Below are 22,644 nucleotides of genomic sequence, written 5' to 3'. Positions count from 1 at the left end.
TTTTGTTAATGAATTCCCGGAGGCTTCGGATTCAAGCTGCGCTCCTTCATTCTCGGTATATCTTCACTTTCGTGGATTTACATCTAGCTTCAACTGTTGGTAGAGGTATGCTGAAGCCATGATAGGTATGCGTTCGGCTACTTATTCCGAAGGAATTATCAATATCTAACTTCTCCTTTAGACCATGTACTGGGCAGACCTTCAACCCAGTTTCGAAAGATCCAGGTCTTTGCAGTCGTTGCCTTCTGGCTATTATACCTTCTAAGGTATGCTTAACGGAACCATTTTCTCCGTTATCTACCAGGGCTGTGTCTAATCATACCTTCATTATGCCAGGGGAAACAAGAATGGCCCTCCAGGAGTCCGAGCTCTATCGTCTTTGCTGCATCGGCGTATGACACCATGGCAGGCCACCGTCATGACGATGTTGACACTCTATGTCTCTCGCAACTTTGCCAAACTAGTCGGCCTCGAGTCCCCAGAGCCGCTTGCAAATCTATATTCTCGCTCTTACTTCCGGGCAACTTGGATAGTCACTGCGCTTGATGCTGGGTTTTGGACAGCAATGAACATACGTCGGAAATGGCTAAGGGATCTGGCATCCCTGGTCTTCTCCATATATTATCTTATTGCTGCTGAACAGGCGGACGAGAAGGTGCGAAAAGTCAGAGCCACTTTGACCGTGGAACATCTACGTGTCTCGTGGAATAAGTTGGGTACTCCTTACCTTTCGCTCCTCTCCAAATTACTTCGGCCTCGTTTCTGCCGGCGTGATCCAGTTGCTATCCGGATACCTCGACCTCGAGAGTCGTCCTACAAGGATCCGGTCGATGCATGGCTTTATTTTGATGGGCCCCTTAGCACTCTTCGTGACCAGACAGATATCGTTCTTGATATCCCTGGAGGCGGGTTCGTTGCCATGGGTCCACGGGTCAGTGATGACCGCTTACTTGCTTGGGCTGGCAAGACCGGCGTCCCGATTCTCAGCCTTGATTACAAGAAGGCGCCTGAGTACCCGTATCCATACGCTCTAAATGAGTGTTACGATGTGTACCACACCATCGTAATGACTCGGGGGAGGTGTTTAGGACTGAGTGGGAAGACATGCCCGCGGATTATAGTGGCAGGTGATAGTGCTGGAGGAAGTCTCGCAGCAGGGCTGACTCTCATGATTTTGCAATCCGGTAGTACAGACTCCCGGAAATGGAGAGGCGAGGATTCTCTGCCTGTTCCTGCTGGTCTCGTGCTAGTATATCCGAATCTGGACCTGAATATGGGAAGCTGGATGACAGACGAAGAGTTATCTTTGATTAGGGAAAGGGGGGTGCGGAAAACCAATCGAAATATCTTGAGGCGCAAGAGCGAGGATTACTATAAACTAACGCCGTCAACTCCTCGCCCTTCAGACGATGACCTCGCGGACGATACTAGTCATCGCCAGTCATCCGCAAAAGATGGGTTCAATCATATCACCGATTTCCCGATGGATTCTTCAACAGTCATGACTGGTCAACCTGGAGAAGCAACCATTGCATCGCAGACGAGAGAGCTAGCCGAAACAAAGCCGAAGAAACTGCAGACTCGGCTTGCTGTTACCTCCATGATATCTTACTTTAATGACCGTATCCTCACCCCGGAGATGATGAGGGCTATGATAATTCTATACATTGGCCCCTACAACCGTCCGGACTTCAGCACAGATTTTCTTCTCTCCCCTATGCTTGCTCCGGAGGCTCTTCTGGCACAATTTCCAAAGACTTACTTTATGACAGGGGAACGAGACCCTCTGGTAGATGATACAGTGATTTTCGCAGGACGCCTTAGACAGGCTAAACTCCATCGGTTTCGCGAACGAAAGGAGTTAGGACTTGAGAAGCCTGGAAAGAGATTTGATGAAAAGGAGCATGTTGAAGTGACCCTGATACCTGGTATATCTCACGGGTTTATGAGCATTGTTGGGGTTTTCCCCGAGGGCTGGAAACATGTATTCAGGGCCGCCAGATGGATAACAGAGATATTCAATGCAACTGGTGCTACTAGCTCTAATGAGATGAAGGACTCTAGGGTTTCTCTTGCACCGCAACAAAGAGCCATATCCAGTCTCAGCCCTTCACTCCCGACGATAGACGTCGAGACGGGCAAACAGAGTAATGGGAGAACGTCACACCGTCACCACGAACGTCATTTAACAAGCGAATCATCTGGTGACGAAGACGGCCCACTGGAAATCAGCATGTTGAAAATGACCAAGATATCTCCTTCGCCTTCATCATCGCTGCCTAATCTTCAGCCAAACGGAGCGTCTGCCACTTCACCCCTGAAACAAAAAGCTCCTGCACAAAAGAAAAATATACGTCGGCCGAATGCTGCAAAGTTATCTCTTTCATCTATTACGGCTAAGAAGGAAGAGAGCTTGCGTAGTTCGGACGATGCAAGCTACAGTGAGAATGACTTGGTGCGGGTGAAACAGATGATATCCGGATTGCGACGTGAAGCGAGTTTGACGAGTCTGCCGAGTCATGAGGACTTACTGAATAGACGGATGGATGGGTTGGCTGGTGGGCTTATGGGTATAGGAGAGGGAGCTAAGACTCCGTGATTATTATCGGTGGTTTTGATTAATGTATATACCTTCTTTATATACCCCCTTCTATGTTGATGATACTTGTAGATAGCTTATGATGATTAGATTACATTGCAATGAGCGGCATTATAGCAAATTGATATGGCAAAGATTGCTCTTATAGATTGATATATCTAGGCGTCTTTCAGCGAAATATCTAAACATGTCCGATGTAAAAGGAGCATTGAAACCGAGAATTGAAACATATTACCCATGAACTCCAGTCTAAGCCTGGCTGATAACCTCGCTCATAGCTTCGTCCAAAATGCCTAGTCCGACTTCAATCTCCGCGTCAGTAATGACTAGTGGGGGAACAAATCGAATGCAACCTTCTCCAGCAGAGATTATGAGCAGCCCCTTATCCCTTGCCGACCCAAGGATATCAGCAACCTTACTAACATAGGGAGCAGTAAGTTGCAAACCGAGAATTAAACCTCGACCTCGGACCTCAGACACAGCATCGGGATACCGTTCCTGAAGCCGTTTCAGCCCCTTGACGAGGGTTTGGGATCTAGAGTTAACGGAATCCTGGAGGTCCTTGTTGGCCAGACGGGTCAAGACATGGTTACCCACGGCACAGGCAAGTGGACTTCCGCCAAAAGTGGTTCCGTGGTCTCCAACCTTGATATATTTCCCTACCGTATCAGAGGAAATGATTGTAGCACCGATGGGGAAACCGTTCCCAAGTGCCTTGGCTGTAGTGAGGATGTCGGGATGAGCGGCCTTGGAGCCATCCCTTGGCTTGAGAGAAGGGTGAGCATGTGCCCAGAGGCTGCCTGTGCGAGAGAGACCACATTGTATCTCGTCGAAGATCAGCACCGCTCCGACCTGGTCGCATCGTGCGCGGAGAGCGCCGAGAAATTCCGCGGATGCTACGTTCACTCCGCCCTCGCCCTGGATTGGTTCGACAATAACACCACATGTTTTGTCGGTGATTAAGGTTGGCAGCTGTTCGATGTCGTTGTACTTTCCATACTTGAATCCGGGGACCATGGGGGCAAATGGAGCTTGGTATTTGGGGTTTGGAGTAGCAGATAGAGCACCAAAGGTTCGGCCGTGGAACGATCCTTGGAAGGAGACAATTTCATGCTTTGCGCCGGTAGTATCGAGGCTGTGGCCTACTTTCCGGGCAAACTTAAGGGCTGCCTCATTTGCTTCGGCGCCAGAATTGCAAATGAACGCTTGTGTGGCGGTCCGCATTGCTCCTGAGGTTAGAGTAGTGCTGACGAGTGCCTGGCTCAGTTTGCCAGTATGTTTGTTATGGAAGAGGTTGGATGCATGTATCAATATCTCAGACTAGCCTTCAATTAGTCTCATATTCAATTTTATGACTGAGGTCTACCAACCTGCTCTGATAGGACCTGCGACAGCCCTGGGTCTGAATGGCCGAGAGAGGTGACCGCAATACCAGCCGTGAAGTCGAGATACTGCTTATTCTCCATGTCCCACAGGTAACAGCCGCTTCCCCTGGCCATCACCGGCGTTGGTCGGACGTACGTAGGCACCATGAAAGGCATGATTCCTTCCACGAAGCGGTCGCTCCGCTTGGATAGATTTCCTGGCAGGTCGTCATGTTCCTAGTCATACCGTCAGTCCCGGATATATCAACTGCCAGAACAGCCGCAAAGTCAAACATAACTCACTATCCGAGTAACTGTGCTAGAAGGCTTGCTCTTGAAAGGGTCCACCACCTCTGGACTTGAACCTGTCGAAGCCCATCGCCGTCGCGACAGGGGGCTGACCCCATGCTGCAGAGCTCTAGCTCCAACGCGCCGTAGAGCTGCTTGAGAAGCCATCCTGCCGTCAACCCACACAATTCACCTGTACCGTATAGCAGTCACCTTTAAAAGCTAGTAAATAAGATAAAAACCACCAGACAGAAGCAATTGAGCTGTCTGTCCGTCGAATGCAAGTTGGTTCGTCTTCTATAAATTGGGACCTGGAAATGACTCGGAAAAACACGAGATTCCGATTTCGGCGATTCTCTTGAAGCTCTTGCAGCGTCTTTTTCACGGCAAGACAAACCAACAACCCATACCACGAACACGAAGAAGACACCACGAGGGCTAGAGTCATGGCTGGCGTTGTAAGATACCGCCTGTCTTCGATATTAAGACCTATCTATGCTCCAGGCCTGGCTTCACGATGCTTCACCGTTTCCGCAGCACGATCATCTAAACCCAGCCGCTTTGCGCCCTCGCCGTCACCACCCCGTCTGGCCCCGGAAGAACAAGAGATATTCGAAAATTTGCAGCAGCAGTCTACCGGAGCGTTCAGTACACCTCGATCGCCGCCTCAGATAAACCAGTCTCCGCAGTCTCAGCCGGAAGATGCGCTTCAGGGCTCAGCGGATGAGGAGTTACATCCAGACCTACGACGGGGTGCAAAGCCGGAGTTTGAGGGAGAGAAGAATCCAAAGACCGGCGAGATTGGAGGGCCGAAGAATGAGCCGTTGAGATGGGGTGGAAGCGGTGACTGGAGCTACAATGGGAGGGTTACCGATTTCTGATAATAGAGGGCCTTAAGTCTGGGGTCTGGAGAAGCTGGCGGTGACCGAACTCGATACCACCGCCATTGTACATTATTGCATATACGACTAGGAATGAGAAGATGATGGACATGCTGCATAATACTGCAATGAGAATCGTCTGTTCTTTAGCTATATACAATCTGCTGGCCCAAAACATCGTGCGTGAATCATGGTGGAACTTCGGTCAAGTTATGGAAAGCGAGGACAAGGATATTTTCGTGAGAGAAAGGGGTTAGATGGTGGGATTATAATGATGATTGGGGTTTGCAACATTAAATATGAGAGAATCTATCCTTGAAGCCTGCTGACGGTTGCCTTTCCGGCTCTGCTATCGTTCTCACGACCAAGCTCAGCACTGATCCAAGCTCCAATTTTTGCTACTGCTTCGAGGTTCACGCCGGTCTTCATTCCAAGACTGTGCAGCGTATGGATCAGATCTTCCGTCGAGACGTTTCCGGTGGCGCCCTTGGAGTACGGGCAGCCTCCCAATCCGCCAACACTGCTGTCAAATATCCGTATGCCGTGTTCTAGACCGACGATAGTGTTGACCAGAGCCTGGCCGTAGGTATCATGAAAATGCAATGCGAGATCATTACTAGCAATTCCAGCAGCAGTGAGAGTCTTCAGTAGCTTCTGTGTTCTTGGAGCGGTTCCCATGCCAGTCGTGTCCGCCACAGAGACCTCGTCGGCGCCCATTTCCAGCAGCGAAGCAGTGATCTCAGCGACCTTGTGGGGGTCTACATCTGGTCCTTCATATGGACATCCAAGTGCAACAGACACATAGCCTCGTACCCGGATATTCTTCTCCTTGGCCAGCGAGACTATCGGCCCGATTCTGGCCAGGGACTCTTCTATTGTGCAGTTGGTGTTAGCCTTGGAGAAGGCCTCAGTGGCGGCAGCAAAAAGGGATATCTCGGGCAGCTCTGTTGGACGAGCTTGCTCTGGCAGGGCGGCTGTTTCCTTCTCGAGCACTTTGACCAGTGTTTCGAGTCCCTTCACGTTAGGGACTAGGTAGTTATATGAGACCGGGTGGGGGGCGGGGGGAGGGGTTTTGATGAGATGTGATAGAATATCGGCTGTGCTAGCCATCTAAACAGTCGAATTGAATACGCCCCATGAATTAGCCGGCCAGGCTCCAATATAAACAATACGGCAAATGCAGCACGCGATCAAGGACTCACCTGAGGCACCCACTTCGCGGGCACGAACGAGCCAGCCTCGATGGTCTCGAGACCGGTCCCAGCAAGCCTGGAGATCAACTCCAGCTTCGTCTCGAGAGGGATGGACTTCTTCTCGTTCTGCAGGCCATCTCTGGGGCCGACCTCGACGATGCGCACGAAATCCGGAGCAAGTTTGGCATCGGTAGCCAGCGACCGCACTGCGCCGTGTCGACAGGCCAGGCGAGAGGCCCTGGAGGCAGCTCTGAGTCCGAACATGGTCACTCTACCTATGCGCGACAGTCTCCAGTGTACAATGCAGAGCAGCGGTTCTTCCCTCGTCGTTTCTGTCTGTTTGAGCTGTCAGCTCGTCGTTCTGCTCGTCTGCTTTCTTTTCTTCTTCTTCCTCGCCGGCGCTCGCGGCCGTCAGCTTCGGCTATTTTGCTCCGATGTTGAAAAACATCCCGGGCGGCCGCTTAGACTAGCCAATCACGGAAGAACTTGACGCCGCCTTTAGCCGTGTTAGCCAGACGTAAGTAAGAAGATGACTAAGAAATGACTAAGGGCTGGCTCGGCTTTTAGTCAGCAGCTGATAGAGATAGAGGGGAGATAAGAAAAAAGTTGAAGATGAAGACGGAGGAGTGAAAAGACGAGGAATGAAAGAGAGAAAGGGGTATCAAAAGCTGCTAAAATGGCGGATAATACGGGTAAAAATGATGCGCCGACGGTGACGCAGACAAACGGGACAAGAGTGCCGAAGAAGAGATTTGTAGGGCGGAAGACTGCAGAGGCGCAGGCGCAGAGGACAGGCGGGGATGTCGAGCAATCGCATTCCACAGCTATACAGACAGGTACGAGAGCTTGTTAGAGGACTGGTTTTGTGGTGGCGGACACATCTATATAAGAATAATTGCTGATATTTACTGTAGCATCCACGAGACGAGGTCCGAGAGCACTAAACCAGATTCCCGCTGAGATCCTCGACGATGAAGATATCAAAGCCGCGATCTCCCTCCTACCACACAACTACTCCTTTGAAATACCCAAGACGATACACAGGATACGGTCGTCAGGAGCTAAACGGGTAGCTCTCCAGTTCCCGGAGGGACTGCTGCTGTTCGCTACTACAATATCGGATATCTTGAACCAGTTCTGTCCTGGAATTGAGACTGTTATTATGGGCGATGTTACCTATGGCGCATGCTGCATTGACGACTATACCGCTCGAGCACTGGGTTGTGACTTGCTAGTACACTACGCGCATTCATGTCTTATACCGGTGGACGTCACCAAGATAAAAACACTATATATCTTCGTTGACATCGGCATAGACACGCAGCATCTTATCGACACGCTCAAACGCAACTTTACCTCTGGCCAGCGCATTGCGGTGGTAGGCACAATACAGTTCAATGCTACACTACATGGATTGAAGCCCGTGTTGGAAAAGGAAGGGTTCAACATTACCGTGCCTCAGATCATGCCTCTGAGCAAAGGAGAGATTCTAGGCTGTACGTCCCCTCGCATGTCAAGCGAGGCAGTAGATCTACTGCTGTACCTGGGCGACGGACGCTTCCATCTTGAATCAGCCATGATTCACAACCCAAGCATACCAGCCTACAGATACGACCCTTACTCCCGTACTCTAAGCAGAGAGCGGTACGACCATGAAGAAATGCAGGATCTGCGGCGGAAGGCCATAAACGTCGCCAAATCAGCGAAGAGATGGGGTATTATACTGGGTAGTTTGGGACGGCAGGGTAACCCGCATACCATGAAGATGATTGAGGATCATCTTAACGAGAAGGGTATACCGTATGTAAATTTACTGCTTAGTGAGATATTTCCGGGCAAGTTGGCGAGTATGTCGGACGTCGACTGCTGGGTGCAGATTGCTTGTCCCAGGCTGAGTATTGATTGGGGGTATGCATTTCCGAAACCTCTGTTGACGCCGTATGAGGCGCTGATTGCATTGGGGATCAAGGAAGACTGGGATAAGGCGAATAATGGTATATACCCGATGGACTTTTATGCAAAGGAGGGCCTGGGTAGGATAAAACCTGGCACGACTGTCGCATCGTTGGCAGGATAGCAGTAAAGTCGTTTAAACAAAGCAAAAAAATGGAGTTGAATATAAAAATATGAATTTGATAGATTCAAACAGGATAGATAATAATGCACAGACAGGTATTAGACAAAAAGAAGGCCTCTCAATCATCTGCATCGTTAGAATCCACTGGAGTCCCTCTCTTCAAGGCTAAAAAGGCCTTGCCGCCTGCGTCATCCATGGGACGTTCAGCGGAACGCCATGTAGAGATTGCCTTCTCGACATCCTCGTACATCTCTAGCGTGTCGTTGATAATACCTCCCTCATCTGGTTCAGCGCTTCGTGTTCCCTCTCGAGAAGAAGAATCCGTTCGCATGGGAAATGCCGGGCCAAACGTATGATCTGGTGTAGGATTGAACATGATTGCATTGGCGAACATGCGGATCAGCTCCTTTTCTAGTTGGGAGGAATTTACTATTCCCTTTGGCGGTAGTAACTCAGCCGACTTGGTGGCCAGGAGTACGTTACTCTTAGGTGATGGGGCCGCTGCTCCTGACGCTGTTGCTGCTGGGGTTGATGCACTCGCTGTTGTCACTGGTGGAGTTTCTTCAGCTGATTGGGTAGCTTCTGAAGCTGCGGCAACGGCACGACTGCCCTGGTGTATGGCGGATTTGATGGACTTTATATCTTGAGGACGGTATATAAGATCCCTGTACCCGGGCGCATCACGGTTTGTCAATGGCTTGGCAAAGATGGACGCATACTTGTGAGCAGCTACGTCGTTCATTATCGGACCGCAGGTACGACCGAACGTCCGCGAGCACATCACATATTGACTATCTCTCAACCAGTCGGACGGCCGTTGTTCGTGTCCTAAAGAAAATGATCCACTGGGGCTTCTTTTCCGCTTCGCACGGTAATGGCCAGTATCCATGTCATCTCCGGTAATACCAACCGGGGTGCTTGGAAGCTCGTTTTTGATGTGACGGCCAGTATCCTCCCCGCGTGAAGCGATAGACTGACCGCGTGTCCTAGGGCGTCCGGAAGGCAGATTGCCAGGCGAAGCAGCATCCCCCGCATGCTTGGGGCTTTCACGAGGAGCTGCGCCTCCGCTAAGGTCTAGTTTACGGCGCGCCCCCTGCCCAGCCCACTGTTCTACATCTTCTTGGCCCGAAGGTGACAAAGCTCGGTCGCTGATAGGGCTGATATCTGCAGACTTTGGCCGTTCAGGGGAGCCGGGTTCATTAGGTAGGGATATAGGGCCGGGTATCTTCCACGGCGTATTACCGCTGGAAGTGACCAATGAAGGCCGCGGTGGTCTCCTGCCTATTGACTGTGCAAAAGAAGGGAGTTGTGCTTTTAGTTTCTCAAGAGCTGTAGCATCTGGTGTGGTAGTAGGTTGTGCGGTTGTTGGTAAAGGAGTAGGGGTGCTAGCGCCGCCAGCCGTGGGTGTTATTGCTGGCGGTGCTGAGAGAGGCGGGTTTTGAGCAAGAGGAATACTGGGTTTATCGATGTTTGGTGCAAGAGGTTTAGGAGTTGGTGTTGTCTTGCTACGGGCCTGGTTGCCTGGTTTCGGTGTAGAGCGGGCGGAACCGTGGCCGTATGAAGACTGGGGAATTGTTTGTGGAGTTAAAAGAGGCTGAAACTTGACAGTTTGAGGGACTGCTTTAGATGGTATTTGGGGTGTTCTATTCCAAGTGGTATTCGGCGGTAGTGGAGGTGGGGGTTGTTGCGTTTGTGGTACTCTGGCAAGTGGGACAGGTGGAGTGGTAGTTTGATATGTCGATTGGGATGTAGCTGTGGTTGTAGGGTGAACCGGTGGGGGAAACGGTTGTATGTTAGGGTATATACTAGCTCCTGGAGCGCTGACAGGTGGAGGTGTCTGGGTGGGAGGTTGTTGTTGTTGCTGTTGTTGTTGCTGCTGTGCCGGGCTGGCCAACGGTGCCGGTTTGAGGTTATATGCAGAAGGGATCGGAGCTTCTTGAGGGGCAGTAGATGCTGGTGGTCCCGCCGTGGGTTGTACAGTCCGTATTCCTTGTGGTGTGCCTGCAGTAGTGGGCGTTTGAGAAGGTACCTGTACACTCTCCTGTGGTATCCTGCCGAGTACCTTTTCCCGCGCAAGCTCTGGCTTCGGCGGTGCAGCAGCAGTAGCAGCAACTGCAGGAACACTAACACCTGATCTAGGTGCCACGTTCGAACCAATAGTGACAGGTGGTTTCTGCAGGTCCTCGCCAGCCTCTAGGCGCCGTATCTCGTCCTTGATCTCGGCGTACCGCTGTTCCTCCCGCCGTATCTCCCTTGTCACGCGTTCCTTGTACCTAGCGTAAAGCCTATCGACCAAGTCCGGCATGGCCGCGGAGTGTGACCTCGCCGTTCCATCCTGCGCAGCTTGAGCATGTTTTCTCTTCTTCAGGTTAGAAGCTTCCTGCGCGCTATGGCTGTGATCCGATGCCTCGTCGTCTGAAGACCGGAAGCCATCCACCAAGAGGGTCGTGTATAGCTCCTCGAGGGCCTGCGGGCTCAGCCGGTTCGCGTCGTACTTAACATCCTGCTGCACAAAAGGGTTGTTCCGCAGGAGCTCCGAGACTGGCGCAAAGCTATCCGGCCGGCTCTTTAGCGTTGCCAGAGACTGGAAGAAGAGCAGGGACTCGAAGGGGGTGTATGACGAAAGAGAAGGCATCCCATTGTATTCCCGCGGTTGGTTCCTTTGTATCCCCCTGTTTCTCTCGCCTGTTTGGCGTCGTATGGCCGTCTATGCGTGTCCGTAGTGCCTCTCAGCCGTCGCGTGTTTCGTCTATCTCCAGCGTATCGTCGCCGTCGCCGTCGTTGTCCTCGCTCTGCGCGTCTCCAACTTTTTCCGTGACGTTGAAAAAGCCATATCACGTGACATATCACTTTATTCACGTGATGCTCCTTTCCTCTTCACGTGATCAACACCAAGTCATGTGACGATCCACGGGAGTCTTTCCCAAAAAGGAAACTCTTGATCTCTTTGAAATCAAAATAAAAGAAAAAAATAAAAATAAAAGAAAAATGAATGAAAAAATGAATAGTAATAAGAGACGATGATAAGAATGAAAACTCCACCTTAGTATTATTATCATAATCGTTATTATTATCATTCAGGGGGAGAAGCATAGCAGAGGCACAAGGAATCACAAAGTACAAGAGTAGAGCACGAAAGAATAGGAGGCGGCAAGCCTAGGGCGCATCAAACTGCGTCACTCGCCTCCCCCCTTCTGACCCTCGAGCTCTGTTGCGGCTTACTTTGCTGCAGACTCGGGACTAAACGACTAGCTGGCAGGCTACTTGGTAGACTAACTGGCTAACGATATCTCAAAATTACATACATCCATACATAGCATCATCGACTGCGGCCTCCTGGTGCCTTCTGGTGACTCTTCAGCCTGACCGGACCGTTGCTGCGACTCAAGCCCTTTGCCCTGCATCGCCCGTTTTCTCCTTCGCCTCCTCGTGAGCAAACGACCGCCCGTCCCCAGCTGGTTCTGGTTTCGAAGGGGGAGAACAAAAAGCCATATAAACCCTCAGGGGGGACCCTTCTTGTTGCTCTTCTGCTCGCCCTTGATCATCGACCTGAAACCCGCCAGATCTCCAGTTAATTATACTTGACCTCGTTCTCCGTACTCTGTACATTTATCAAACACACCCCTCCTTGACTCTCGACCTTGAACAACCGCGAATATGTCTCAGGAGATGACAGACGTGGAGCTTGATAAAGAGTGGAAGCCCAACGGCAGACGGCCTCAATCGTCAGTCTTATTTTCCCCTTCCTTATATTCATCCATTGCGTCTCTATCAAGATCGAATTTGTTGTTGTTGTTGACCCTTGTTAACCCTTGTCTGCTGCAGAACCATGGCTCGCTCTCTTGCCGCTGCTCTTGATAATGCTTTCATGCTCGACTCGGAGGTTGACTCCCTCACCAACGCCATCCACTATAAGTATGATGAATAAATAAGAAACAAAAAAAGGGGGAGGAACAGACCGTTGCTAACAGACTGGTGTATAGACAAACAATGGTATCAATGCAGAGCCGCGAGCTCGAGGCGCTGGAAGCTAGGCTTCGAGCCACCGAAAACCGCCTAAGAATGCAAAAGGGGGAGGCTCCCCTTGAGCCCGTCAAGGCCAACGACTCTGCCAGCAATAATGAGAATGCTGCCTCCCAGAACAGCTCGCACAAGGGCAGAACACCTCTGGAGGTCTCTACTGCAGACAAGGAGCGTGGTCCGCCGCCGCTATCCACGCCCAACCAGTCTGACGACGGCTTCACTACCAACGCTTCCACCTCCCCTGCAACCACGGACCAGGGTGAAGAGGCTGCCGACCATGCTGGCGTCCATGGTCAAGACGGCCGTCAAGGTCACTTGGAGGGCAAGAAGGGATGGTCTTGAGTCATTCATAGCCACCTTTTTTACATTAATTCCTTTGCATTTTTCTGTTATTGGGACAGCACTAGCCTATTTCCTTTTTTATGGCTTTTTTTGTCATATTCAACCCTTATACCCGAGCTCAGGACCTCCCCATGATTTCATATACCTTTTCCCAAGCAAACCGTCATACAATGAAACCCGGGCTCAATATCATGTTCGACGTTGCTATGCATATCCTTTCCTTTGGGCTACTTTCACTTAAAAAAAAAAAAAAGAAGCCCAGCTCACTCGAGCCTGGCTGCTACGTCAAATACATGTCTGAACAGCATATGACAGGTCTCGGGAACATGACTCCTTCATTTTGGTCTCTCTCCCTCCCTCGCTCTCTTTTGCCCCATTCTTCTTATCCTTCTTTTTAAAGCCATTATCATCTTGACGCGGTCGGATATATATATTTAGTTTAATTATCTCATTCGTTTGCCCTTACCCATTCGCTTGACTGACACTCTTCTTTACTTTGTTCTTATATGCCTTTATAATACTTTCATTCCCTCCCTTCCCCGCCTCGTTGTAAGATTAGTTGTCGGGTTTTGAGCGCATGCTGTATGCCTTTTTATTGGAAATGCTATTACTTGTCACCATACATTGCATTTAGTTGGTTGCATTTGGGGTGTATATCAGGTGTCCTTGACTAACGCCTTGAGAGAAGTTACTGGAGCGTTGATTGTTGATTGCTAGTTAGGTTTTGATGGAACAAGATACATAAGGAATCAATAATACAAAAGTTCTATTGTTGCAGATCTTGCGGCGGTGTTTATAATGTTTAGAGCACAATACTTATTTACAGAGCGTCGGTGAGAGCCTTGTTGAGCTTGGTGAGCTTGGAGGAGACGCTGAGGTCAATTGTTCGGCCATCGAACTCGACAATAAGTCCACCGACGATTTCGGGATCGACCTATAGTGAAACATGTTAGTACTTATGTATATTAACGAAACGGAAAGAAATTAATGGATGAATGGATGAATGAATGAATGAATGGATGGCGTTTACCTTGGTGACGACCTTGAGCTTCTTGCCCTGGCTGTACTGGGACTTGGCAATGGCAGTCTCGAGGCGCTGGATGGTCTTCTGGTCAAGTTTCTATCCCCCGGATATCAGTATCAAATGAAATATTCCCTGCAAACATGGACAAAAGGTGCACATACCTGAGCGCTGGTGATGTTAAGCTCAATCTCACCCCGATAAGCACCCATCAAAGTCTCAAACTTCTCACAGACACCCTGAAGAACGCCCAATCTGTTGTTCTCAGCAAGGGTGTTGAAGAAATTGCCCAAAAGCTCGTTCTTGCCGGTAAGCTTCTGCAGTTCCTGGACGATCTGAGACTTGTCCTGCGCAGTCAAGGTGGGAGTGTGCAGGATAGGACCCAACTTGGCGTCCTTCTTGAACACCTCGGTCAAAGCATTGAGAGCCTTGGAGGTCTGCTCTAGGCTGCCGGACTTCGCGGAGGCAGTGTACTACTCGCAGGAAACACAATAACGAAGTTAGCGGATGAGTTTTTTGATGTTTTATGTATTTTTTTTGCGTCTGGGCTGCCTGTCGTCTGCGACAGCCAATTGTCATCCACCATCGTAAATCAAGAGCATACGCACCAGGGCATTGGCGTAAGTGCCGTCGACGCCGAAGAGAGCGACTGGAGGCTTCGAGTCCTGGGCTGCGGTGGCATAGGTTCTGGCTCCGTTGACGACGGATCGTCGGGAGGCCTGCTGGGCGGAAGCGCGAAGGCTCGCCTGGGCGACGCGGGAGGAGAGCATGGCGAGAGGAGAGAGACTCGGGCCGTCGAATTGAGCTGGTCGGTTGAGCGTGCGAGATGGACAGCCGGAGATGCTGCTGGTTGCTGGCGGTTTGCAAGTCTTCGTTCGTGGTTTGGAGGTCGAACGTCGCAGTGGGTTTGGTGTTGCTCGGCGGAAAACACAATCACGTGATATAAAATTCGGATGGCCTTTGAAGAAATTACGGTAACACTGCATTGCTCTGCAATAACACTGTGGTAAAGGGATAAAAGAGGCCGTGGTAGCTCTTAATTATGTATCGTTATTATACGTTATGCTATTTATCATGACTCGTTGGGTGAGGGACGCCGTGGACGCCAGGTCCGGTAATGCTCAGTAAAACAGACTGCAGAGAAGGCCGCCGGGAAGGAGACAGATGATGAAGAAAGGGGGAGAGGATACAGATGGAAGCGGCAGGATGGAGTATTGGGTCTCTTCGTAATTCCGTCAGTCACTTCTGAGCATGCTGTCAACCAGGTCGCCTAAGGGGCCCCAGAAGTCCTTCCCGCTAGCCAGGTTATGCTCCTCGATAAATAGCACATAATGCTTGAAGCTGGTGTTTAGGTGCGGCTCTAGTCCAAGATGGACCACAACTGGGTAGTGATGGCAGTATATGTGTGCGTACACACGGTACATGCGCTTGAACAGTTGTTTCAGTAGAGAAGGGAATGTTTTTGGGAATGGTACCCCTAGAATGATAATAGTCAGCGTCAGTCGTAACTCGGCTTCCATTATGCCGCGACATGTCAATATCAGCCGAGTTCATACCTATGTGGCTGGGGAACATCTGCTCGTTGTCAATGTTTGCCTGTACCCAGGTCATCAGATGCTCAACGTATTCAGGCGCAGACATCTTCGTGGGACGCTTGAAATTCTCGTTATCCTGCCAAAGATATTCGAATCTATAGTCTCTTCAGTTAGAAAGGTAGCATGATATATACCAGCGCATAGAAACGTACTCGTCTGTCGCCTTCATCTCAGGACATGTCTGCGGCGAGCAAAACTCCGTAATTGACCCGTACAGTAGGTTGATCTGGTTATAGAAATCGACCACTATGCATCCAGCCAGTCAGCGCCAGCTCCATAGTTCACTCCTTTGTATCTCCTCTTCCACTTCTTCTATCTATTGGGGTATATGAGCGTACGGTTAACGGCCAGCCATTCGTTGACATCCTCTCCGTCGGGGAGCTTGACGGCCTTTCGAAGACTCCCGCTGCCCAGTGTCGCCTCTGCGAACTGTCGTAGCTGGTAACTTCCACTGCCTTTATTCGCTGCTCGCGGCCGGAATGGTCCTCGCGTGCGGGTGTTTCTGTTTGTCGAAGAAAGGTCTGTCAGAGGCGGGGCCATCGTGGTCGCGATAATGGCCGTTATATGTTCGATTCCAATATCGAATAACAGAGGCCGAAGCAGGTTCTCAAGCAGGGAATAGAAGGATAAATGCAAGTCAAAGCCGTGAGAGTCGTAGAGGCTGAACGTACATGGTGTTGATAAGAGAGGTCGCCATTCTGGATGTCAACAAGGATGCGCCGTGGGTCGCTGATTTCTTGCCTCTGACCCGTGGCTGACGCAGTTTCTCGTCAGCTCGTTGGTTCTCCAATATATTTCTTGTCAATAAAAAGGAAAACTGATTGGACAATGCAAGAAGATGGAGTCGTTAATGCATAAATTAGGGGGTGGTATTGAAGTATCTTTTTTCTTGCTGGATGTTTTATCATTTCCTGGTGGTTGCCGGGGAGACAGCCAGGCCTCTACCAATTCTAGATTTATTATCAGCCTGGACATGCTATACATTGTTGCTGCATTTTGATTGCCAAAGTCAATATTTAAATGAGAAGAATATTGATACACAGAAAAGAGTATGGCCATAACCGATAAGGGACAGTTTGAATCACAGCAAAAGGAGATACCCGGTATAGATAAATATCGTGCTCGATTCGAGTCTATAATTACATCATACATTCTTTATCCACCGTTGAACAAAAGATAACATCCAATCCGGAAGCCCTGTAGTATTCGTTCAATCAACATATTAACATCGATGGTATCCGAAACCATCCCTAGATTCTAATCCCAGTGTACATTCAATGATGCAGCGCTTTTATATCGGTATCCCCTGCAACTCCTCACGGCTAGGCTCCTGCACTGTCCCGCCATAGACCGTAATAGGAATGCTGACTTCAAAAGATTCACAAGACATATGTTCGGCAGCAGCAAAGACGGTCCCTCTTTCGTCGTGTTCAACGGGTTCCAGCAGACCTATTCCGGATGCTAATGCTGGAACGTTCTCCGTAGAATCTGACAAGCTGCTTGTCACAAACTCGAACCGAAGCTGCCATTCGACGTTCACGCCGGAGGTTATAAGAGTAGGCGTTGCAGAAACCGGGATGGCAGGCGTAAAGGCTACTCTGGATGCAAAGAGGGTGTTTTCAAAACACATGGCATGAACTTTTCGTGTGGCACGAGTGATGCTTGCTGCCGACCGAAGTGCAATTTCAGGGTTGATTGTCTCGTGGGTTTCCAGTGACCCACGTAAGGAATGGCAATGAATAGCCGCGTTTGTAAAATCGGCAGTGGCCACTATAGTTTCTCCTATTCGGTGAGCTGGTCGGTTAAGTACGATAACGGCAACTCGTCGGCCGCTACGGGATATTTCGAAGCGGTTAGCGCTCTGGTCCGATACAGTTGACTTGTTGCTACGTAGGATAGCCAAGTCAATTGCGTCTTTACATGAAAACGGTGTTTCATGATGAAGGTGTGGCGGCCCCGGAGTTACCGGTGACATCAACGTGTCCTGACGGTCTTTCTGTTTGAGAATTTCGTCGACATAAGATAGAAACTGAGGTGCTGATGTCCACGCTTTCGCGCTGATACTTTTCTCCTTTACAGGCGGCCGGGGCGCCGACGAGTCAATACTCCGCACGCGAGCTTCATCCCTTAACACCACATACGGCTGCATTAAATCGTGCCCGAGAACACCCCCTTGGGCTGTTATACCATTAGCGAATATCAAGTCAAAGAGTGATGAGAGAATTGATCTTACCGTCCACACCACTGAGAACACGGAATGGTATATTGATCTTGTGAAGTCGCTGGTTTCCCTTTATGACTGCTGCTTTTTGTGTTCCAATAACCAAATTATATGAAATCTTTATAGCTTTACCCTTGTGGCTTGAAGGTAATCCGCGGGGTAGGGTGAAGGAGAATGAAAATGCCTTTTCCTGCCCTGGGGCTAAACGAAGGTCGACAAAGAGTAGGGATTGCGGAGTTGACAGTAATGGTATAGAGTGAGATGAGGAAGCACCTCGCATTTCCCGTAGTCCATCAAGTTCTCCTGTTGAGGCAAAACTTGCAAGAGAGTTCCCCAGGCTACTGAGCCCTATATTTCCCCAGAACCCGCTTCTAGATTTTGATTGTCTCGGCGACCGGTCATTGCTCCCATGATGGCCAACAACACCCTTACGCTTTACTTCTTCAAAGACTGACTGATCTAGTAGTGATCCATCAACGGTAAATGAAGCATTAATCTGGGCATAGCCCATTAGAAGTGTCTGGGACTCATTAGACCGACTAATCCTGGTTGGCTCGAGGCTTGATTGGTGTCTTCGATGCCTGGGAAGGCCTCTGTTCATAGAGGCCAATTTGTAGTCTGAATCGAGAGTCTCCGTTGAGTTATTGCTTAGAGAATAAAACTCAGTACTGCTTCGAGTACTGCCTTCCATCGCTGATACAGCGGAGAGTTTCGTTGCCGGTGTAAGACAGCGAGGCTGGTCAGCCGTCAACTTCCCATTGGCAGCATTTACGTTGATATGGTCGGGTATGGCAGATTTATTAGGAGATTCTGTGGGTTGACCGTCTGTGGGTGGCTGTACTAATTGGTTTGTATTACTTTCAGGTGAGGGCGGAGCTTGTGGAAACTTGAAATCTCCGTTGAAAGCACTCATTTTGCGTGGAGCTCTGCGCATAGGGCTCCGTCTGGCTGCTGGTGAATTGTTGGCAGGATAGCGGGAGGTGTCTGCCTCATCCTTAATGTTTGGAAGGGAGAGGTTGGACTGTGATGCAAGGGGCGAGAACCTCGAAATTGGAGTTCGGGGGGATACTAAATCAAGAATCAATATTTAGAACTCAAGATAAAGGATTCAAAATCGAGAAAGAGCAACTAGTACCAGCTGGAAAATCGTCTTTGTAAGGATCATGCCGTCTAGGGGTAGCTTGGAAACTTGCTGATCGTGTATGTCGACCTGGTTGCGGGCTCTTCGGAGACTGAAGTTGTTTACGGTCATGAGAAATGTCCGTCTCCAAGGATATAATCGAAACAGATCGTTTATGGAAATGGCCTGGGGTGTTGGGAGTTCCATTTGTTCGTGATGGAGTGGCCGGCGGGAAACTCTGGCTCAGCATAGGAGAAGAGCCGACGGAAGCAGAGGCCCTGTGATGTGGGTGTCGAGGTCGATACCCCGAGGACTGCGGGCGACGCGGCGGATTATTGAAGGAGAATGGATTCAGGGACTTTGCTGGGGAGTAGCTTGTTCCATCTGTAACGGTGTTGATAGGCCTCGATCCGCCTCGATAATGCTTCGTCGTCCCAACAACCTCATTCCCGGCCTCTTCCTCGGTCACATTTTTAAAGGTGATTGTACATTCAACGTCCTCTCCGGCGAATATGGTTTGTTCTTTCCATCTCACGAAGACCTGAATGTCCGATAACATAACGGTCGGCTGATTTTTTGCTGCATGGATGGATGCGTGTTCAACGGTTTGGGCGCATATCAAGGTCGTTTCGGGAATGATTTCAATGCATGTCTGGCTTGAAAAAGGGCATTCCCGGCATAGCCGATGCGGGCTTCAATTATCCAGCTATATAGACCAGAAACAACCTTGGCTGCCGCGAGTTTGAACTCGGTTACTCGTGAAGACGAAGCATCAAGGTTGTAGATGCGGAGAGTTCGTCTTGCGCATTTCTCCAGGACGTTCTTGGCCGATCTTCATGTGGCCTTGGCATTGCGCTTGGCGGCTAACTTAAGCGCCGGTACATACGCACCATTCAGATCAGAACTATCAACAAATTAAGAGAGGATGATATTGTACAGTTTGAGATACGTCGACAGTGCTTATGTATAGGCTTGAGGAGTTAGTGTAGGGTCTATCTACCAGTCGGGCTTTCCTCTAGGGCCTCGTTCAATGTATTCATCCCGTCGAGTTCGCCTTTGAGAACTGCCTCTTCTCTCAGGAAAGCGTTCCTGCGGCCAGGCATCCCTGGTGGAAGTTCTTATAGTACCGGGAAGATCATCTGCAGTAACATCCCAGGGATCACGCCTCTTCTGGGGAGAGGATTCCTGGCCTCTGCTTTGGGATAGATATTCACCAGCAAGGCTTTCAATAGCGCTTGAGGACTTGTTGCGATGAGATGACTCCATGTCGCTGCTAGGACCCTCCTTAGAAATAGGGTCGGTGTGCCGCAGTCCCAGCTCCATCATTTGCTCTTGAATCCTCAGCTTTCTTTTCTCCCAACGATTTCTCCTATCAATCTCCTCTTCCTCTGTGGCTCGCCATTTGCTCTTCAATATCCTTCGAATAGCTTCGGCTGAAATCTTGAACTCCTCTGCAAGGTTCTTTGTCGAAAACTTCACGGAATCCATGCTATGTAGCTTCCGTATGCTCTCCATGGTATCAGGAGACACTTTCTTCCGCGGCTTCCACCCTTCTTTAAATTTCTCCTTCAGCGCATTTTTCTGGACCGCCCATGCAGGTACAGGCTTCTTAGGTTTAGGCTTCGTTGGTTCGAGTAGATCGGTGTCTTCACCGGATTCTTTCGCAGTCTTTGATGGGGGAGCAGTGGAATAGGCGGCCGCAAAATGCCATTGTTTTATTGCAATGTTTGCTGGGACAACTAAAGAAGTGTGACGCGCCGCATTGTAATTGCTATAAGCTCTTGAAGGAATAGTTTGCGAGGATGCGAAGGATGGTATAGGATAACATAGGGATCGAAGCTGGCGTAAAACCACGAATACGTTCGCCGCTGTCAACGTTTGTGATGACATCTTGAATGCTAAATACAATCGGAAATTTTGTGAGAATTATTTTCTTTAACATGGACAGAGGATGAAATATTTATATCCCATAAAAAATTCACGGAGCCCAAGCTCCATCACGTGATATGTTTTTCAGGAGGCCTATGGCATTCCCCATTTGCAGGCCGGTTCTCCTTTGGGAAATTGTATTGGGATTTAAGCTCCGTGAGTGTTTAATGATATCCTGCAGTGAATAAATCGCATCTCTAATGACCTTTGATAATATTTGCTTGTTTATATTGATTATTGATTGGAAGACTTTGAGCTAGGATTATACAAAAAGACAACCAATAAAATACTGGTGAAATTTAGCCAATGAGATAATTTACTTTTGCATCCTTGTCTCCACATAATTCCGCTGAATATAAAAGGCGCTTCATTGTTCAATCGAGCGTTGTTACTATTGTTGAGCGATGAAAGGCAAGAAAATGGAACAGCTTTATGGGAGAATAAGACGGCTTCTGGGGAACTGACGGGGCTGCTTTTTCTCTCCTCAACTCACAATTCCTCAACATTTATTTCACGAAATACCATCAAAACTGCAATGTCTGAAACTGCCGGAACCTCGCCTGTGGCCGGGCGATACAACGTGCATACACAGCGGCCACCCTTTGAATCTGACTCTTCATACGATTCGGACGATAGTACAGATTTTAATGGCTCCAGGCGGGAAGTTGACCGCTCAAATCTTCCTGGAGGCAACAGGTCGTTGGCCGGCATATCCATCAGGTCCTTTCTTCTGGGCCAAGCTGCTGGGCTATGCTCATTGCTCACCTTGATGCTAATCTACCATTCCAACGCTATATGGAGGGCCCCTTTTTTTATTACGTGTCTGGCTGTTTTCCACTTTCTAGAATTCTACATAACTGCAGCCTATAGTACTCCGTTTGCCACGGTATCCGCATTCCTTCTTAGCTCAAATGGTGCCGCTTACAACATTGCTCATAGCTCAGCAATCGCGGAATGTATCTTAAGCCATCTTTTTCTCCCTGATGGATACTTGAAGTGGACATCTGTGCTCTTTGGCGGAGTCAGAGTTCAGGTCATTGCTGGCCTGGTCATGGTGCTGGTTGGACAGGTTATTCGCAGCCTCGCCATGGTCCAGGCAGGGTCAAACTTCACCCACACCATCCAGACACAACGAAGAGAGGAGCATGTACTCGTCAAGTCCGGCCTATACAGCATTCTGAGGCACCCTAGCTATTTCGGATTTTTCTGGTGGGGACTGGGAACTCAGTTAGTTCTTGGGAACTTTGTCTGTTTCATTGGATATGCTCTTGTTCTCTGGAAGTTTTTCTCATCTCGAATTTACCGTAAGTTTATTGTTTAGTGGAAGTCATTGGATGCCAGCTAATAAATCCGTCTAGGCGAGGAAAATCTTTTGATTGGATTTTTTGGCAACGAGTATGTGGAGTACAAGAGAAGGTCCTGGGTAGGGATTCCATTCATTCGTTAAGCAGAAGACTCCCTGCGTGCTGCTATTCATTGTACATGGAAGTTTGGAGTCTCGAAAACAAAATTCATTGAATGTTCAAAACTCATTGCGTTATTTGTTGTCGTTAACGGAGGGACCTGGCGCAAACCAAGTCATTGTTTTCCTCGATCATTGTTTGTCACCAGATCTGAGTGATACAGATTTCTATGAATATATAGCCACCACTGCTTTCCATTAATACCCTTCAGTTGGAGTTCTTCTACAGATTTTGATTATACCCAGTGATACCTATACCGTACATCATTCCCTTTCGGAATATAACACCACCATTACTTATTATGCCAGCCATTTAGCTACCAAAGCTTTATAAATATTTAAACCCACCTACCATGCTAGACTTATACCAACCACGAAACTTGAAAATAAACCTAGAGGACAGACCTTGCTACCATGTGCGGAATTCGAACACATACTCATCGGCCGTGTGGCTGCAAATCACATACTATACGTCTCTGTAGGACATTCAATATCCCACCATGCCCATCTGCACCAAAGAACACATCCC

General features: G+C 49.3%; 12 protein-coding genes across 12 annotated transcripts; 5 read left to right on the top strand and 7 right to left on the bottom strand.

Annotated features, from left to right (window-relative positions):
• Positions 1–8: 8 nt before the first annotated feature.
• MGYG_08963 (hypothetical protein) lies at positions 9–2,599 on the top strand (the record flags this gene model as incomplete). Its single annotated transcript, XM_003174649.1, has 3 exons — positions 9–105; positions 182–266; positions 337–2,599. The coding sequence occupies 3 exons, from the start codon at positions 9–11 to the stop codon at positions 2,597–2,599; spliced, it is 2,445 nt and encodes an 814-aa protein (XP_003174697.1).
• Positions 2,600–2,848: 249 nt separating this feature from the next.
• MGYG_02227 (hypothetical protein) lies at positions 2,849–4,419 on the bottom strand (the record flags this gene model as incomplete). The annotated part of the gene is made up of 3 exons (XM_003174648.1): positions 2,849–3,919; positions 3,970–4,200; positions 4,267–4,419. 3 exons carry the CDS (start codon positions 4,417–4,419, stop codon positions 2,849–2,851), a joined length of 1,455 nt encoding a protein of 484 aa, XP_003174696.1.
• Positions 4,420–4,697: 278 nt separating this feature from the next.
• MGYG_02226 (hypothetical protein) lies at positions 4,698–5,132 on the top strand (the record flags this gene model as incomplete). Its single annotated transcript, XM_003174647.1, has 1 exon — positions 4,698–5,132. The coding sequence occupies one exon, from the start codon at positions 4,698–4,700 to the stop codon at positions 5,130–5,132; it is 435 nt and encodes a 144-aa protein (XP_003174695.1).
• Positions 5,133–5,441: 309 nt separating this feature from the next.
• MGYG_02225 (hydroxymethylglutaryl-CoA lyase) lies at positions 5,442–6,589 on the bottom strand (the record flags this gene model as incomplete). The annotated part of the gene is made up of 2 exons (XM_003174646.1): positions 5,442–6,242; positions 6,335–6,589. The coding sequence occupies 2 exons, from the start codon at positions 6,587–6,589 to the stop codon at positions 5,442–5,444; spliced, it is 1,056 nt and encodes a 351-aa protein (XP_003174694.1).
• Positions 6,590–7,001: 412 nt separating this feature from the next.
• On the top strand, positions 7,002–8,402 carry MGYG_02224 (diphthamide biosynthesis protein 1; the record flags this gene model as incomplete). The annotated part of the gene is made up of 2 exons (XM_003174645.1): positions 7,002–7,161; positions 7,240–8,402. 2 exons carry the CDS (start codon positions 7,002–7,004, stop codon positions 8,400–8,402), a joined length of 1,323 nt encoding a protein of 440 aa, XP_003174693.1.
• A 118-nt stretch (positions 8,403–8,520) lies between these two features.
• Positions 8,521–11,037, bottom strand: MGYG_02223 (hypothetical protein; the record flags this gene model as incomplete). The annotated part of the gene is made up of 1 exon (XM_003174644.1): positions 8,521–11,037. The coding sequence occupies one exon, from the start codon at positions 11,035–11,037 to the stop codon at positions 8,521–8,523; it is 2,517 nt and encodes an 838-aa protein (XP_003174692.1).
• A 1,022-nt stretch (positions 11,038–12,059) lies between these two features.
• Positions 12,060–12,767, top strand: MGYG_02222 (hypothetical protein; the record flags this gene model as incomplete). Its single annotated transcript, XM_003174643.1, has 3 exons — positions 12,060–12,127; positions 12,228–12,317; positions 12,386–12,767. The coding sequence occupies 3 exons, from the start codon at positions 12,060–12,062 to the stop codon at positions 12,765–12,767; spliced, it is 540 nt and encodes a 179-aa protein (XP_003174691.1).
• An 820-nt stretch (positions 12,768–13,587) lies between these two features.
• Positions 13,588–14,558, bottom strand: MGYG_02221 (ATP synthase subunit 5; the record flags this gene model as incomplete). Its single annotated transcript, XM_003174642.1, has 4 exons — positions 13,588–13,701; positions 13,798–13,887; positions 13,953–14,261; positions 14,397–14,558. The coding sequence occupies 4 exons, from the start codon at positions 14,556–14,558 to the stop codon at positions 13,588–13,590; spliced, it is 675 nt and encodes a 224-aa protein (XP_003174690.1).
• A 465-nt stretch (positions 14,559–15,023) lies between these two features.
• Positions 15,024–15,923, bottom strand: MGYG_02220 (DBF2 kinase activator protein MOB1; the record flags this gene model as incomplete). The annotated part of the gene is made up of 4 exons (XM_003174641.1): positions 15,024–15,265; positions 15,345–15,478; positions 15,536–15,629; positions 15,722–15,923. 4 exons carry the CDS (start codon positions 15,921–15,923, stop codon positions 15,024–15,026), a joined length of 672 nt encoding a protein of 223 aa, XP_003174689.1.
• Positions 15,924–16,674: 751 nt separating this feature from the next.
• Positions 16,675–19,283, bottom strand: MGYG_02219 (hypothetical protein; the record flags this gene model as incomplete). Its single annotated transcript, XM_003174640.1, has 3 exons — positions 16,675–17,561; positions 17,617–18,672; positions 18,740–19,283. 3 exons carry the CDS (start codon positions 19,281–19,283, stop codon positions 16,675–16,677), a joined length of 2,487 nt encoding a protein of 828 aa, XP_003174688.1.
• Positions 19,284–19,720: 437 nt separating this feature from the next.
• On the bottom strand, positions 19,721–20,614 carry MGYG_02218 (hypothetical protein; the record flags this gene model as incomplete). The annotated part of the gene is made up of 1 exon (XM_003174639.1): positions 19,721–20,614. One exon carries the CDS (start codon positions 20,612–20,614, stop codon positions 19,721–19,723), a length of 894 nt encoding a protein of 297 aa, XP_003174687.1.
• A 574-nt stretch (positions 20,615–21,188) lies between these two features.
• Positions 21,189–22,100, top strand: MGYG_02217 (protein-S-isoprenylcysteine O-methyltransferase; the record flags this gene model as incomplete). The annotated part of the gene is made up of 2 exons (XM_003174638.1): positions 21,189–21,957; positions 22,012–22,100. 2 exons carry the CDS (start codon positions 21,189–21,191, stop codon positions 22,098–22,100), a joined length of 858 nt encoding a protein of 285 aa, XP_003174686.1.
• Positions 22,101–22,644: the final 544 nt, after the last annotated feature.

This window comes from Nannizzia gypsea, genomic scaffold (assembly GCF_000150975.2).
Source record: "Nannizzia gypsea CBS 118893 supercont1.2 genomic scaffold, whole genome shotgun sequence".
NCBI lineage: Eukaryota > Fungi > Ascomycota > Eurotiomycetes > Onygenales > Arthrodermataceae > Nannizzia > Nannizzia gypsea.
This window is presented reverse-complemented; position numbering and strand designations above follow the sequence as displayed.